Consider the following 18,429-nt stretch of genomic DNA (forward strand, 5'->3'; position numbering starts at 1 on the left):
TGTATATATATGTATGTGTATATATATATATGTGTCAATCATTTACATAAAAGTTTTAGAGCATTTATCAAGTAGAATTTTTCAAGTTTGTTGGAACATAAATGTAAACTTAAATATACATTTAAATAAAATTTTAGAAATAAGTCAATTAAACTGAAAAATATAAAAAAATAAATATATAAAAAATAAATAACAGTAGTGCTGCAAACACACTAGCAACCAGCAACATTTGTGTTTGGTATAAATGACACAGAACATCTAAAGTGCATTCTAATTTCAAACTTACATCGCAGTCTGTTCATTATTAAAATAAAGTACAGTCAACCAAACATTTAAAAGGTTACACTGGTCAGTTTAAATAGACCGTAGTATACCAGTCCACTCTGCTGTTATGCCAAGGACGTTTTTGCTCATGTGAAGAGGACGATCTTTTCCGTCTAGTTTACATTAAATAAATAAATAAACAATATTATAGTTTAACATTCAGATAGATTGTGAATATGGAAACATTTGGATATGTGCAGAACGAGACGTGAGCAATAACCTCCAAATACATCTAGTCAAGCCCCGCGCTCGTTCGTCCTCGTATGGATCGGATCATTTCTCGGATCAGGAAAAAAAAAAAAAAAGGCCAAGACATTAAAGTATTAAATTAAAATATATGAAATCAACTTAAAGTGCACATGGCATAATATCTTCTTTTTAACATAATAGCCCGACTTCTCATCTTCTAGTGTGCTGTAATGAAGTGAGCAGTTATCGTCACAGAGCTCTCTGTCCCCCTGGACGTCCAACCTTCTGTCGTGAGCACAACAGAGGATGCTCGGGATAGTTCATCCACAACTTTTTTCTTCTCCTGTTCATAAAGATCTGGCACAATCTTTTCACTCTAACCTCTTTCCTTCATCATTATATCTGACAGGTACGCCAAAATGCGTGGGGCGTTCAAGCTCCTCCGTTCCTCCGCTCGCCATGACCACTGAGTGTGGACTGAACATGCGCAACTTTTTTTTCCATAAATCAATCCGCGGGTCACGTGTGTGCCGAACCGAAGATATTGATCCGAACGGATCACGGATCAATGATGATCCGTTGCACCACTACTATAGTGTCATTTGAAAACATTGCAGTTACGTTTTAAAATACAACAACGAGCACCACAAAACCATTTAAAGAGGCGCGTTCAGCGGTCTCCTCGATGAGAAACAGTCAACAAAGTAAAATGATCTCCAACGTATGGCGCGCTCTCTTCATTTTATCAAATGATCATAATCACATTAATTGATCATTAATTTAAACGACCATCGATCATGGAAATGATCGAATATTGACATCCCTAAATACAAATGAGTTGGATGGAAAACTGGTTATTGTCTGCATCAAACAAAGCTTCCGAACAAATGTCATTCACCGTTCTGGGCAGCTCCAGTACAGCTGTCTCTCCGAGCACGCTGCTGTCTGTGAGCGGGGCGGAGTAACGTCAGAGACAGTTTACTTTGGTAACGTCACGCTGCAGTGTTTGTGACAGCTGCCAACTTCTCCACCCCATTTACAGAGTGAAATTCTCTTACTACCTTTATCTCCCAGGACTGTTGTTGAATCTTCCAAAAGTTTTGGCTTGGGGTGCTTCACATGCAGCGGCAGCAGTAGCACTTTCCACCGCACCAATAACACAGGCTGCCCGCCGACATGCCTGAATTTAAATTGGCGCTACTAAACACGGATATCGGTCAATGCCGATATATATAAAAAAATGACAAATATCGGCCAGATATATCGGCCGACCGATATATCAGTCGACCTCTAATTGCAAGTGACGTCACAGATAGCGGAGAGTGCAAGTGGCGATTGCAAGTGACATTGTAATTTAGTTTCTTTTTTCTTGTCTTCACCACCTGGCTACTGTTATAAAATGTTGAGAGATTCAAACAAAAAGTTATCAATAAATAGAACAAAATAAAAAAATAAAGACTGCAAATGATGTCGCTAGCGGAAGCACAAGTGTCTGAGAGTTCAAGTCTGAGAGTGCAAGTGCAAGTCTGCAGCCAGACCCTTCTCGGAAAAAACGGCAGGCATTGGTTGAATGTGTTATAACATCTCCTTTAGAAGTTGATCGACGTGTCTGTGTGTGCATGTGTATGTATATAAAATAAACATTACTGGTCAAAAGTTGGGAGTCGGTCAATTTATTTATTTATTTTTCAATAGCTTTTGAAAGACATTTCTTATGGCTGCATTAATTTAACAGCAAAATAACATTGTGAGATTATAAAAATTTCTAAGTACTGTTTACTATTTTAAGACTATCCTTTTTGACAAAGTCAACAACCATGTGATGTTTGATACGTGAGGTGTTGACGTTCACGTGACTCTTGCACACAATCAGTACCTTGAGCATGTATTAGTCTGGCTTTCCCACTGTTTACATTTAATTCCCTTTAAACAACAGGCTTAGTGAAGTAGAAGAATGTGCCGTTGTCCCCCCTCCAAGTTGACTTTTTTTTATCACGGAGCAGGGATTTTCACCCTCTGCATTGCAGGTTTGGCCTGTGGTGAGTACGCTCTGTAATTTTACAGGTGATTGTTTTGACGTCACTATACGGTCGTATACTGTGTCTTTGTAATGCTTGAAAGTCCATTCAGTCATCAGCTGGTGACTGATGCTCTAAATACCGTACTGTCCCCCCGTGGTGTGGGATCAGTCGTTCCGATAAACAGGACTGATCAGATTTCACCGAGCACATAGTGGCCCATTTACAGACCTGCCGTTTTCCAGTGAATTTGACCCACTAAGATTTTTAGAGTGGGGAAAGCAGGAAGCAAGGAGGCTGTAAGCAGATATCAGGGACTGCGACTGCAGCACGACTCCCTGTACTACTTCAGTTCAGTGGGAGACTCGAACCTGAAACCAGGCCAAGAGCCGAGAGGAGGTGTGAAGCAGGAGTGATTGTTTTGTGGTGCTTAGTGCGCTATTACATTCTGTTATGAACCACGTTGTGTCCTGGTCACTCCTGAACGCTTCACCCTTGGTGTCATAGGGTAAGTTGGCCAGTTAATGTAATTGCTCAAGTGTTTTTTTGTCTATTTTGTGTTTTGCTATTCATTTTTTTTCAAACCTTTATTTTAAATCATTATATTGTGCACTTGAATTAAATATAGCACCTTTTCATACTAGTTAAATTGTAACATACAAACAAATATCTGTATTTCACCTCCTGGTTTTGGCCTGTCTCACTTCAAAGTTCTTGACTTTTCCAACTCTATTTAACAATTGAAGTCATACAGTAACGTCATAATATCGTCATAATCTTTCCATAAACTGCTGAAATATAAATTTCACTGTAGTCAAACAAATTTGTGATTATTAATCCTGTTACCACATGATGCCCCCCCCCTCCAAACAATGTAACACTCTTCTACTACAGTTTTATTTGGACCCTTACAGTATGGCAGGAAGAAAAGTTTGTCAAGGGTGTAAAGTTTGTCATGTTCAACCTTCTGCTCTGTTACTTAAGTTATTGTGTGGGGAAAAAATATTAAACATATTTTTCTCAGTTTTTTTTGAAAAATGACTACTTACCAATATTTATTTCAAAGCTTGCTAGTTCTTCCCGAGTAGCTTATCTTCAACCCTGTTGCTCATTCTTTTTATTATTATTTTATTTTTAATCAATAACTTTTCTTTAGTTCTTAAGGTTTATAATAACAATTTTCTGAAGCCTAAGCGACACCTTTTTCACCATTTGATGTTTATTGTTGTTTTTATTTTTACTTTATTTTGTGCTGTTTATGTGAAAAGTTATGCAAATTCTCAGACAAATATTTTTTTCTTAAAATTTATAGAAAATCAATACAAACCTGCATATAGTTTTCAACCCTGTTACTTATTCAGTCTTTTTTTCATTCTTTATATATAGATTTTTTTCATTTATTACTGATGTTTATTACTAGACCCCCCCCCCCACAGGATCAGTAGGCCTATTAAGATCCCAGTGTTTGATTTCTTGAAGTTGATCATCAACATTGTCAAAATAAAAGCACCTCCTTTTATTGACCATTTGTTGTTTTCTGTTGAGTTTCTAGCTAACCAATCCTGTATTTATATTATTTTATTTCCCAGCTTTAAAGTTCCTTGACGTCACTAACACCTGTCTCTCCAACTTTTCCATTTCCCACAGTCTTTCAGGCTATATTATTTGATCTATAAGGAAAGCTCAAATACTGTCTAATGATGTCCTTGTCTCTGTTGTTTTGACAGCTGAAGGCATCTTTGTGGACAGGACACTTAGAGGGCCAAACAATGGAATGCTCTCTCCTGCCTACACTGCTCAGCACTCAACAGACTGAGGTTAAACAGCTTAGTTAGCAGTGTGCCTCTCCCACAAGAACTTTTAGCCTGGGGAAAGTTGGGAGAAAAACCAGCGAAGGAGAATTTCCTTCATAGTAAAGCATCTTACTCCCGTTCTTTGTAGTTGCTCGCTTGGGATTCATTTGAAAGCTTTGCGTGAACAAAAATCAAGATGGATTTGGAACCATACCTGTGGATGGTCGTGCTTGGCTTCATTATAGCCTTCATCCTGGCATTTTCAGTGGGGGCCAATGACGTGGCAAACTCGTTTGGCACAGCGGTCGGGTCAGGGGTGGTGACACTACGTCAGGCCTGCATCCTGGCTTCCATATTTGAGACCCTTGGCTCCATTCTGCTCGGTGCCAAGGTCGGGGAAACCATTCGGAAGGGAATTATAGATGTCAGTTTATACAATGAGACCGTGCCGATATTGATGGCGGGAGAGGTCAGCGCCATGGTTGGTAAGTAATGGCTCATTTAAAGTTGAAACCTCAATGTTTGATTTTGAAGATTAATGATGGAGAAGCTTAGCGAGGCATTCGTTTATTCCCGGTAGGCTGCTACATTCTGGGAGTCATGATCACTTGTTTTAGAGTGAGTTGTAATATGGTATGTTAGCTGAAGTCGGAGTTAAAAAAAAAACAAACACTTTTGGAGAAAAAACTGTAATTTAAAAAATTTAGAATTTTTAACTGCATGGATTATATATATAAAAAAAAAACGTTATGCAGTTGTTTCTGTTTTAATATCACTGGGTTATGAAGGGCTGCAATGAAATATTTTAATAGTATCCCATCTAGAGTCTGTATTGAAGACAGAAGGGAAGAGAACATACGGCTGGAAGACTGTTTTTTTTTTTTTTGCTTCACTTCCCACTCATATTCCTGTCTTTTTCAGGGTCTGCGGTTTGGCAGCTCATTGCCTCTTTTCTGAAGTTGCCCATTTCTGGAACTCATTGCATTGTGGGATCTACTATTGGCTTCTCCATGGTTGCTATTGGCACTAAAGGAGTGCAGTGGATGCAGTTAGTCAAAATTGGTAAGAAAAAAACCCATTATGCAATTCATTATTTATTTCACTGTGGTAGTTTTTTTTGCACACCAGAAAATTGAAAACCTTTTTTTAAACGCTTTGAAGCTAAAGGTCAGCCTTTTACTGAATGTTTCTGCTGTCTAATTAATTTTGGTCCTGTGTCCTAATTAATGTTCCACTACTTCAAAAGTTTGGCATCAGTAAAAAAGAAAGAAGTTCTTTTATTCAGCAAGGGTGCATTAAATGGACCAAAAGTGATAGTAAGGGCATGTATAATGTTACAAAAGAAAACTGTTCTTTTGTGCTATATATTCATCAAAACAATTCTGAATAAATTATCACAAACATATTAAGCAACAAAGCTGTTTTCAACACTGATAATAGATGTTTCTTGAACACCAATTCATCTTAGAATGATTTCTGGAGGATCATGTGACACTGAAGAAAAAATTCAGGAGGAATAAATTAAATTTTAAAATACATTCAAATAGAACTTGATTATTTTTAACCGGAATAATATTACACAGTATTTAGTTTTTACTGTATTTTTAGTTAAATAAATGCAGCCTTGATGAGCAAAAGAAACTAAAAAATCTTCCCAACCCCAAGCATTTGAATGGTAGTAGTTTGTGTATATGTATTGTTTCTCTGGAGTGACATTTATCTCATTTTTGTTGTTGATATACTTGTAACAGAGATGTGTAATTTGTTTAACATTGCCTGTTGGCCTTTGTGCCTCTAGCAGCATAATGCGTCATTATATTGGAACACTATTGATTTAGTAATTGCTGTTTATTTGATGCAGTTGCTTCATGGTTCATCTCCCCTCTGCTGTCTGGTCTCATGTCTGGTCTGCTTTTCTTCATCATCAGATATTTAATTCTTAGCAAGGTGAGTCATGGGTCGAATATTACACCTGCCTTTCATCACCTTATTTCAGTGATCTCGCTTCAACAAATTTTGACATCAAAATGGGAGGAAAAAAAAAAAACATGATCAAAGTGCCCAGACAGGCTTTAAGTGTTTTGCGCTTTTGATTCAGACATCCAATATAAACATCCAGGAGACATTCACCCAGTCCTTCAGTATACCAGTCCATCACCGGTCCTTATAAGACCTCACATGTTCCCATTATATTTAATGTTTAACATGCATTCAGCTATTTCCAAGTAAGTGTTTATATTGCATGACAATAGCTCATCTGTGATGGCACAGCAACTGCTGTACAGTCGACAGCAATTCATCTTTTAGATGTGTGCCTGGTTTAGATATAGAAGATAATATATAAGACTAAAAGAGTTCGGGACAGCAAAATGCATTCGGCCATGTAAGCACTGACTGTGGTTTAAAGGAACAGTTTACTTAGAAACGAAAATTCATCATTTACTCTCCCAAAGCTGTGTGACTTTCTGTCTTCAGTGACAAACAGTAGGAGTAATTAGCAGAATGTCCAGGCAGCTATTTGTTGTATAATGAAAGTAAAAGGCAATATACAGTAATCCCAAAAAGGATGACAGATCATAAAACAATAACAAAACATATGCGTTGTCTATACCTCTTTCAAGTCTTCTGAAACCATATAATCGCTTTGTGCCTTAATATACAGAAATTAGTGGTCAAATTTATTAATTACATCAAAAATAAAAGTTTGTGTTTAAATAATGTTTTTGTACGGTATACTGTACATGTATTAAAGAAATATTTACATGTTTTTATTTATTTATTTATGTATGTTACACTGAACGTTTTCTGCTCTGCAAAGCTCTAAAATAGACAGGTTTTTTTTTTTTTCATTTTGGAGCCTAGCCCAGCTTTCAACTTTGTCAAAAAAAAGAGCATAATATCTCTTTTTGTGTTTCACAATTAAAACAGGTTTGGAATGATATGAGGATGAATAAATGAAAATCGAATATTATTTTGGGAGGTAAACTATCCCTTAAAAAGAGTATTTAGCATAAATCTAAGTGTTGTTACTGCTAAAACTTAAGAAAATATGAATAGAAATAGAAATATTGCCTTAGCAATGACTAAAAAGAACAAAACTGAACCGCAATATATAAAATTTGAATAAAATTGAACACAAAATCACTAAAACTTTGACATTAAAATGAAAATAGGAAATCTAAAAATAAAAGCTCATTCAAAATATGAATAAATACTATAATTATATATAAATAAAACTAAAATAATACTGATATGTGCTATGGCTAAATTATAACCAACAATTTATAATTTTTGTACTGCAAAATATGGCATTTAAGTTTACCAAAGTATAAATGTAACAGTGATTGTGTTTTGTCCTCATTCGTGACATCTGTGTGGTAAACACAGTACAGAGTTTAAGCTCTTGCTGTGATCTGTCCTTTACAGGATGACCCTGTTCCCAATGGTCTCCGTGCTTTGCCCCTCTTCTATGCGTCAACCATCGGAATCAACACGTTCTCCATCATGTACACTGGAGCTCCCTGTAAGACACTTTAAAACTGAGAACAGATGTCCTTGATCAGACATGAGTTTGTTGTCACTGAATAGGCCATGTGTACAATATTGTTTTAAGAGTTTCAATCTAAAATACCTTTTCTTTCGAGATGAATTCACTGGATGGTTTCTAAATCTCACAGTAAAGTGTATTTATGTATTTCATTATTGTGCAGTACTGGGCTTGGAGATGCTCCCCGTTTGGGCTATTGCCCTCATTACCTTGGCTGGTGCTCTGTTATGTGCTGGTCTGGTCTGGATTTTCGTTTGCCCCTGGATGAGAAGGAAAATTGCAAGTACGTACTGTCCTTTTCCCTCGCTCAGGCTTGAGGTGTTTTTAATGACTGCATTAGATCTCTGTGTGACGTTTCTCCCAAATTTTTATTTATTTCTTTTTCCAATTAGTAATCAATTATCTAAGGACAGATGCGATTATTAACTACATTTGCAGAAATTAAGTGATCCATGTGTTTTTGCTCTTGACATCTGGCCATTAAGTTAAATGTTATTTCTAATCTAGCTTTGAAAAAAAAAAAAAAAAAGTCAAAGATGTGACTCAGCATGAGGCATCTTCACCAGTTCAGGAGGGGAAGGATTTGCCAAACATCTGCTGCTCTGCTCTGCTGGGGCACTCTGTAATGTAAAGACTATCTTTTGCTGGCTCTGGCTTGTGGGCTCATGTTGTGTTCGACTGACGCTGAGAGAAATGAAAAGCAAATAAACTGAAGCTGTTTATTTGAGAACATCACTGTTTTTTCAGATGAGTCTCACGGACTTGTGCAGTCGATGCACCTTTCTCAGTGCAAGATTGGCTGCCCACGTGTTTTGATTGAGAGAAGTGTCTTAATGAAATGAATCACTAATGAAATGTAATGTTAAAGGGCTGCTTTCACTCACAGATCAGCGCTTTAAATTGTTGCATGCTTTATTTAATTTGTTTTCAGAACAAGGGTCGATTAAATTGTGCGGTTTCCCATGGGAAACATTACAGTTGTAGGAATCGGATTTATTTATTTGGCTTTTAGGCTTCTGAGAAGGGTCAGTTCTATGAATAAGCAGAAATTAGCATTAAATATGTGGGCCACTAATTTAAAGTGCTTGTTGTTGTTTATCACTGCTCGATTTAAAAGCGCCAATTGTAATCGCACCGATATCACAGTTCACGCATGGATTATCCATGTTTATTAGTGATTATGTTTGCTTGATTATATTATTCTCACTGTAATCTTTTTAATGCTGCTTTTAAATTTCAGCTTTTCCCAGTTTCACAAAGCTTGCCTTCTTCCCCTCATCTGCTCGGCAAATAACATTTATGTTGATTAGGGATGCACGGATATGAAAATTTTGGCCTATACCAATAAGTGACAATTATGTATTATTTTGTTCAGAATGTTACTACAATTGCATGTTTGGGTAGTGTTTTTTTTTCTTGTAGAAAGAAATTAATACTATTATTCAGTGAGGATACATTAAAACGACTGATTAAAAATGTAAAGAGACTAAAGACATTTGTTACCAAAGATTTTTATATCATATGAATACTGTTCTAAAAACCTTAAAAAACTAATTCACAGTTTCCATCAAAATATTAAACCACACCACTGTTTTTAACAAAATGATCAAATAGAAGAAATGTTTGTTGAGCATCAAATCGGCATACTAGAATGACTTCTGAAGGATCACGTGACACTGAGGAATGGAGTAATAATGCTGAAAATGCAAATTTGCATCAGAGGAATAAATGTAATTTTATAATATATTCAAATAGAAAACTTTAACGTAAATTTTAAATGTAATTTAAAATGAAATCCTAAAAACTAAAACCAGTCATGGCTGATTGAGGTGCATTAGTTTATTGTATCAAAATGAATTTAATACAATTTAATGATAACCTTATAATATCCAAAATGAGAAATGTATATTTAATGTGCTAAAGATAAGATTTAAAAGTTTTATTACATTTTATTGCTTTTAAAGATTAACTGTGAGACCAATAGATTACTGCAAAAATAAAAAAATAAAATGAGATGATGCACAATTAAATATCCAATATAGACTGATATAATTAAAAAAAAATTCAAGTCAAAAATTTACCAATAACCAGTATGATACTGATATATCACGCATCCCTATTATTGATCTCTAATAAATGATTTTCAATTCAATGGTTTCCTTTTTATATATTTTAATTTTTTAAAACCAGGTCGGCTGAAGAAAGCGCATGCTCTTTCCCGCATCTCTGATGAGAGCTTGGATAAAATCCCAGAGGAGGAAGAGGAAGCCCCCGTCTTTAAAGAGCTTCCAGGTGCAAAAAGCATCAACGATGCTGTGCTGCCCCTGACAGAGGAGTCCACAGGAGAGCTGAACAGCCTGGCTAATGGAGGCACTGTCCTGCCCCACGGCAGAGTGTATGGTACGTTAAAGGACTTGTTTTGTTTTAAATGGGTACCATCTGACCAGAATGTCCTACGCTGACCTCATGTTTCGTTTCATTTTTTTCTATCAGGTCGCACTAACTCCATGACCAACGGCTGCCTCAAGTCACCCGTGTCCAATGGGGCCTTCAGCTTTGACGGACACATGCGCAGCGATGGCCAGGTCTATCACACCGTTCACAAGGATTCTGGTCTCTACAAGGACCTCCTACACAAGATCCACCTGGGCCGCCTGGAAGACGAGCGCAGCGGCTCGCGTCCCGACAACAGCTACCGTCACCTCCGCCGCAACAACAGCTATACATGTTACACAGCAGCCATCTGCGGCATGCCGATGCAGCCCCTGATACGGTCGGAGGCCAACGCCCCTCCTCCAGAGGACAGCGAGAAGCTAGTGGGCGATACGGTCTTCTATTCGAAGAAGCGATTGCGCTATGACAGCTATTCCAGCTACTGTAACGCGGTTGCGGAGGCTGAGATTGAAGCGGAGGAAGGTGACGTGGATGTGAAGTTGGCGGCAGACAAAAGGGAGCCCCGGGCCCCTGTTGAAGCGGTGCTTGAGGACTGCGTTGATGAGGACAAGGAGGAGAAGGACAATCCGCAAATCTTCCTGCTCTTTCACTTCCTGCAAATCCTCACCGCCTGTTTCGGATCGTTTGCACATGGTGGGAATGATGTCAGGTATGCCCCTTTATCTGTTCGTCTTTTTTTGTTTCTAAACCAAGAAACAAAAACTTTTCTAAACTTTTTTCCTGACAGATTTTTATTAATTTTTTTATGTGAGAGTGGTTAGGCATGCTTTTGAGAACCTTCAGTATTTGTACTTTTTAGCATGCTAAGCGAGTTTAGAATAAGACCTACTGTAGTATTTGCACCATTTTTTCACATTCCACAGCATTAGTGTGTCCTGAGAACAAGCCCTCAGTTCAGTGCCACGGATCTGGTATACGGCTCTAGAGACTATTTGGCAGATAACCAGACTTCTAAGACCGTTAAAACCATAGTGAGACGTGGCCATTATTTTAGGTTAACTTCAGCTGCTTAATGCTTTAACAGTTAAAATCTGTCTGTTAAAAAATTGGTTTTGTTGGTGACATAAGTTTGATTATTGTTTGTATTTAGTTTGAAGTGTAAACAAAATTGAAAGTTCTCCCTCAGAAAGAAAGTATAAAAGCTGTCACTAGGGCTGTACCTTTTCAAAATGTACAAACATAGACCATTATGTACCAATATGTGTTATGTCCTTGATTAACAGTTTTATTGATTCTCAAGCTAATTTCAGAGTAGAATACAGTTCAGAATCAACATTTTACCCCGTTAACAAACCCATCCCAAACAAATAAACTACAGCTTTACGGTAACAACTTGTAGGGCCCTATGAAATCCGTTAAATATTTTTCCAAATTCCGTTTTTCTTTTCTTCAGTTTTAACTCCTTTTTAATGGTTAAATTAAATTGTAATAATCAAAAAGCATGTATAATTAATTGAAATCATAAAACATACATTTTCACATCAATTTATTAAAAGTTTAACAAAAATGACATGTTTAGGGCCCTATGAAATGTTTTTATTTTGTTTACCATATTTTTTATTGTTACCTAATTCTTAATTTAATACTTTTTAATTTAATACTTAATTTATTTTAATTTATTTATTTATTTGAGCTAATTCTGTGTTTTAGCATGTCTAATTATTTCAATGCATAAAAAAAACTTAATTTATTAAATTATTTCTTAAAATAGCCTTATGAAATGTTTTTTTTTTCGTCGGAAATTCTGTTGTGTATTTACATTTTTCTGGTTCTCAGATGAAGGCATAAAACATTCATTTAATTTATCTTTTAATTATTGAAAATGACGCAAACTTATTTTTTTGTTAAACAAAAAGGGGTTTTACTATTAAAAATAAAACATGGAAGAAATGTTGTGTGATTATTCCTTAACTCTCAGTGCAGTTCTGGAGATGTTGTTCATGTGTTTACGTCCTCATTTAGTGAGACGACAGATGCTGAAATCACCGGAGCATCATACGCACTTCAGTGTTTAATAAAGCCGCGTTTCTGCGCCATTCATTAACACAGACACGCATAACATGCAGGATTCATATTAAAATAGACTTTTCCTGTGTGATATTTACAGATATTAGTCCATATCGCGATTTGATTTAAGTGCAACGACCTAATTTTGATTAATTAATTCAAAATTTGACAAATTCTGGGACATTCTGCATTAAACTAATTCCATTTTTTATGACTGGATTACGCGATTCCGTCTGTGTTATCTGCATCGCGGAAATCATAGGGCCCTAAACTTGGCTATAATTAAATACAATTAAAACATCCATCAGTAAATAATGAATAGTAGGGGAATAGTATAGGTTTAGGTAGTATAGGTTTAGCTTGTCTGTCTGCTAATAAGATGTGTTCGAATGAAGCCACTCTAGCTGGTTCTATTACCATTTCCTGAAAGGAAGGGGCATCCTCTGCTCCTGAGGGCATTTCCAGCTTTTTTTGTCTGCTGATCTGTAAACTGGTTTGGACCCAGGATTTTGTGTTTGTCTCGTCCACCAACTAATGTACTTTTAATGTGTTTGTATGCATCCTTTAGGGGAAAATAAGGTATAAATGCATGCCTTTTAAAAGGGAACTGCCTAAGTGACAACTTTTGTACCTTTTTTTTTTTCTGAGAGAATGTGACCTCTCCACTGTCAGATCAATAGCAGTACAAAATTAAATAATTATTTAATAAATGTAAGTAATTGTGATGTTAATATATTATTCATGTTTTATATTTTATAATAATATTTCTTTTTTTTGTGCATTATTTTTCGTTTTTAGTTTTGGGCAAATTAATTTAGGACAAAGTCATTCTCGGATTCATTCACTTAAAAGTTTGGTGCCAGTTAGATATATTTTTTTAAAGAAAGAAATCAATGCTTTTATTAAAAAAAACATGCATTAATTTGATCAAAAGTGACCTTAAAAACAAAAGATATATATCCTGCTGTCCGATTTAAATCAATTCTGTTCTTTTCAACTATTCTTTTTTATTATTGTTTCTATTTTCTATTTATCAAAGAAAAATGATTAGAAATATTAAAGTGCACAACTGTTTTCAACATTGATTAAAAACATAAAAATAAATATTAGAATGATTTCTGAAGAATCATGTGATACTGAAGACTGGAGTAACTTTGGAGGAAGTTATCTTTTCATAATCATGATACATTTTGGGGTGAAGTTAAAGTGATAAGTTGATTTGAAGACCACATGGCTTCATCCCCTTTATGTTATAACCTTGCTCTTGTCACTTCCCCTCTGGACATTGTTTTGATCTTTCCTGCAGTAACGCGATTGGTCCTTTGGTGGCCCTGTGGATGATTTACGAGCAGGGTGGGGTGATGCAGGATGCGGCCACACCGGTCTGGCTGCTATTATATGGTGGCATAGGAATCTGTGCTGGACTGTGGGTTTGGGGTCGACGTGTCATTCAAACAATGGGCAAAGACCTCACACCCATCACCCCCTCCAGGTGAGATCAGCCTACTGACGGAAAGCATGTTGGTTGTGCATGATAATAGATGCATGTGCTCCTGTTGCATGCAGATGTGATGATTAAACCAAAGTAAGAAGTCTTCTTAAGCCCAGTGCACATGTACACTGTGCAATTTTGGCAATAATTGTGAATCTCACTGGCATTATAGCATTCAATCTAACAAGCAGCAATCGAAAAAGCCAGAAAAATGACATAGTGTACAGTGGGCTTAGGATAAGTGGCCTCTTACTGTAAACCCATGACAAAAACACACCATTTTTCTCCTCCTTGTTTATTTCTGACAATACAAAAGGTGTCTTTCTTTTCCTTTAGCAAGTGGAAAATTGTAGAAGTGGGAACCGGTTTTTGGTGTAAAAACGAACAGAACTGAAACCTTCAACTTGGTCCTACACCAGTGCTGAGGTGTAATTGTAGACTACAGAAACGGAGCATGTGCTTTGGCAGCAGGGTTATAACAGTTTGTCTGATATTGAAATCTTGCTAGATTAGTTCATTTTATCATCTTTTCTCTTCTCTCGTTTTGGTACTTGCCCTCAATCCCTCTTTGTATTACCACCACAAATCGGGTTAAATGTCACCGCAGAATGAACTCAATTTAAAATTTTAGCACACTTTCGAATCAAGGGAGTTTATAGAGACCGGTCACTGTTTTGCACTCTCAGCTCAGAACTGCCTGGGTTTGCTAAATTTAGCAAGACACTTGTGCACACGGCCTCAGCGACCTTGCGTTCTCTTAGTAACAAGACAAGCTGTCAAAAACAAACGAGCTTGAGTTGATAATCAGAACAAAGGCTTACCGCCCTATAAAAAGAAGTCTCGTTATTTGTTCTGAGAAAGCGAGCTTCAGATCATGTTTAAGGGATCCTTTTTAGGAAATCATGATTACACTGAAACGTAACTCAAACACTCAAATCCAAAACCACAATTATTTCAAATGAGTCTATGAAATAAGCAAGCAAAAGATTTTAGTTTGATAATGTTTCTGTTGATGTCTAAGCTCCTGTTTGTGCACAGTGCTTGTCTTACTCACGTTTATGATGTCTGTGTGTTTTAAGAGGCCACAGGAGAGAACAATCACCATGTTTCCACCTGCATGCATGTACACGTGTCTATACTGTGATACACACTCACACACACACACATACTGACACACTTAATAGGCACAGAACTCAAGAAAACCTGTCAACCTTCATCTCCCTGTGGATTTCTGCATGCCTGTTAAAATGTTTCTGCTCCCCAGACCTGCATGCTGTGCATGCACCAGCCTCTCTCAACGGCATGCATTGTCATTATTGGTTGAAATACAGGTGTAACTGTATAAAGTTGTGTTTTGTTGCCCTCCCCCCACAGTGGATTCACTATTGAGCTGGCCTCAGCGCTCACTGTTGTTTTGGCGTCCAATATCGGACTTCCAGTCAGTACGACACACTGCAAGGTAAAGATAGGGTCAGAGCCCAGCTGGTTATTGTGTGAACGCCAGCAGAGAGAGGAGGGAAACATCTGATTTTACAGGGGATGAGAGCTGCACACGTCAGCTTTAAGCAAATGATGCTATTTGTTATTGATATATAATGACATCGATGCACAACATCTTGACACTTTCCACAAATAGGGTGCTGTCCTATTACAATAAAGAGACAAACCTCATGTTCTACTCTGTTGTTTCTCATAGACTCAAATGTCTGACAGGTATTTTGATGTGTCATGTCTTGCTGGTCTTTACCTTCCTAGACCTTGACTATAATCAACTCATACAATCAAATGATATAATTTTATTATTATAATTAATTGTAGAAAAATCTTAATTGCTCCAAAAATATAGACAAGAAAAGAGTCTCTCGTTAATTTTCTAAATTTGTATTGTTGTCCAGCTCAACCATTCTATCCAGTTACCAAAGTTAATGTATAAGAATTTTAAGTGGACTAATTAAGTCAAATTTTTTAATTCAGTTTATGTGGGGGGAAAAAGGGTTTTATTTATTTATTTATTTATTTTTTAGGTTTATTAATAACCATTGTTGTTAATTTAACCAAAACGTTTCAAAAAGTTAAAAAAAAATTTGGTTAATTAAAATAAAGCTGAAATAAAATAAGTTAGATTAAAAATAAAAACTGAGAAATGTTGCCTTGGCAAATAACTGAAAATATATTTGTTGAAATAGTAAACTTATTAAAACTAAACTAAAAATGAAAGGTAAATGTGTATATATATATATAAAAAATAATAATTAAAAAATCCCAGAAGTGCATATCAAATTGACTTGTAACATTTGAAAATAATATTAAATTATTAATATTTTTCAGTACATTTCCATTTAATGAAGGTAAATATAGATTTTTTTGCATGAGATTAGTTGCATTAAACAATTTATTTATTTTTATTCTTAAAAAAAGGGAAATCACTTAAATCAGGTTCATTATGTTAGATATATATGACAAAATTAACATTTTAGTAATAGGGTTGAATCCAAACCTCAAATAGAAAAGAATGCATATCATATAAAAAGCTGCTTAAAGTACATGAGCAACATTTCCCTTTTTTCTGAAATTGATAATGACATTTGATGTTGTTTTTTCTAATCAAGATTACTCTGGCAGGCCTCCTAGATGATCAGATCTCGGACATCCAGTTACTGATGTCATTGGCTTTGTAACTTTTTCCGATTGTCATAATGCAACTTGACCGCACACTGATGTCAATCTTGGGACAATGATGCTCTAATCAAGGCTAAGACAGCACTCTCAAACCCTTTAGAAATGAAGTTGAGTGCTCCCTCCTCTTCTCTCAGACGTGGCCTTGGTGCATACAGGATGAAATAACCCACTTCTCTTCACAGATATGTGTTTAAGTGATGCTTCACTACATCATCTTCGTCCCCCTCCTCATCTGTCTCCTAGCATGTTGCTGTCTCTGTGTTTGCTCGGGTCACTGGTGTCTTGCTCCATGCTATGTGTGTCTCTTACATTTTATCTGTTGTGTTTGTCTTTGTCTTGTCATTTGTCATCTTTTCACAGTGGATTTTGCATTGAAGTAATGAGCGCTCTAACAGTGCTCGTTGCCTCAAATGTGGGCGTCCCTATAAGCTCCACCCACTGCAAGGTATTGGTCCAGTAGTGAAGCTTTGGTAGTGCTAAACTCCAACCCCATAGCTTGGCTAGCGTAATCACCAAACAGCCAATCAGTGCTCACCTCTGCAAACATGTAACTCCATGATTGCAGCTTTGATTCACTTACATGATTCATTTTTTCATCTTCTTAGTTGTTTTAAAGAAAATGCATTAATTGAAGTCAGTATGCTTTTTAAAGGTACGGTGTAGTGCATACATTGTAGTCCAGATGCTAAACATGTTAACCAAACCATGCCACTTGCAGTGATTCCATTCATTAGCATAGGTCAACAGCCTGAACACTTTACATTAACCTAATACTTGAAAGAAATGAGTCCAGCAACCTCATCCAGTCTCAAATCAATTCAAAAGCCTGTTTACTTTTTGTTGCTATACATTCCTGGAGCACAGATGAGCTGACCTCCTATTTATTCTCTGTTCTCTTACGTGTGCTTTGTGATGTTTTAGTAGGGGTTTTGGGATGCTTTGTGATACAAGGGCAGTCGACGGCTTAAAGCATGTTTGGCTGATTCCTCATTTAACTTCATGACCTATGCTAATTTGGTGTGGATTAAAAAGAATAACACTATAAAATAATGTCAAACACACACACACAGACATGTGAAAACATTTGGACATCCTGTTGAATTCCATGGTTTTCTGCATCAGGACATATTAAAATAAATATCTGGTCCTTGGCAGGTCTTACAGTTTGGAAAATAAAATCTCAGATTGACAGTAACACATTACACATCACATCGTGTCATTATTTAATGAAAATAAAGCCAAAATGGAAAACCACGTGTGACAAAGTTAGAACACCCTAATTGTTAACATGGAAATTAAGAGTGTAAGTAGACTGTAAGAAAATACATTTGATTAACTGATCTTCAGCAAGAGTGAGCACCTCTATAAAAGCAGAAGTTTGGGCAGTTTGCTGGTCAGGAGCCTTCAGGTTTGTGTTAACACAATGTCAAAGAGGAAAGACCTCAGCAGTGATCTTAGAGAAGCAATTGTTGCTGCCATCAGTCTGAGAAGAGTGATACAGCCATTTCCAAACAATTTGAAGTCCATCATTCTACAGTGAGGAAGATTGTTCACAAGTGGAAGACGTCCAAAAAAGACACCAATCTTCCTAGCAGTCTCGGCAGATTCACCCCAACATCAGACCATGTAACGCTCAGAGAAATGGCAAACAACCCAAGAACTTCACTGCAGACTCGTCAGACCTCAGTTAACATGTTAAACGATCAAATTAATGGCATTACAATTAGAAAAATATGGGACAAGTATGAAATGTTTGGAAGGCTTGCAAGAGGAAAGCCTCTTTTATCTAAAAAAGCATGGCAGCACAGTTTAGGTTTGCAAAGCTGCATCTGAACAAACCATAAGTCTTCTAGAACAATGACCTTTGAACAGATGAGACTGAGCATATCAGCACAAACACATCATACCAAAAATCACATATGCTGC

At 36.5% G+C, this 18,429-nt stretch overlaps 1 protein-coding gene across 5 annotated transcripts in view; it reads left to right on the top strand.

Annotated features, from left to right (window-relative positions):
* LOC132097653 (sodium-dependent phosphate transporter 2-like) overlaps positions 1-18,429 on the top strand; it is a 46,842-nt gene that overhangs the window by 25,186 nt on the left and 3,227 nt on the right. For 2 of the 5 annotated variants that reach the window (XM_059503511.1, XM_059503513.1), the window contains exons 2-10: positions 4,259-4,809; positions 5,246-5,386; positions 6,186-6,271; positions 7,751-7,847; positions 8,035-8,154; positions 10,062-10,271; positions 10,365-10,974; positions 13,639-13,824; positions 15,199-15,283. In XM_059503511.1, the coding sequence (XP_059359494.1) occupies positions 4,521-4,809; positions 5,246-5,386; positions 6,186-6,271; positions 7,751-7,847; positions 8,035-8,154; positions 10,062-10,271; positions 10,365-10,974; positions 13,639-13,824; positions 15,199-15,283 (1,824 nt within the window). In that variant the 5' untranslated portion in view covers positions 4,259-4,520. Of the gene's footprint in view, positions 1-2,880; positions 3,040-4,258; positions 4,810-5,245; positions 5,387-6,185; positions 6,272-7,750; positions 7,848-8,034; positions 8,155-10,061; positions 10,272-10,364; positions 10,975-13,638; positions 13,825-15,198; positions 15,284-16,863; positions 16,949-18,429 lie in introns of those variants that run through there. The other 3 variants (XM_059503514.1, XM_059503512.1, XM_059503515.1) reach the window with 3 other exon arrangements.

Source organism: Carassius carassius, chromosome 21 (assembly GCF_963082965.1).
Source record: "Carassius carassius chromosome 21, fCarCar2.1, whole genome shotgun sequence".
Taxonomy (NCBI): domain Eukaryota; kingdom Metazoa; phylum Chordata; class Actinopteri; order Cypriniformes; family Cyprinidae; genus Carassius; species Carassius carassius.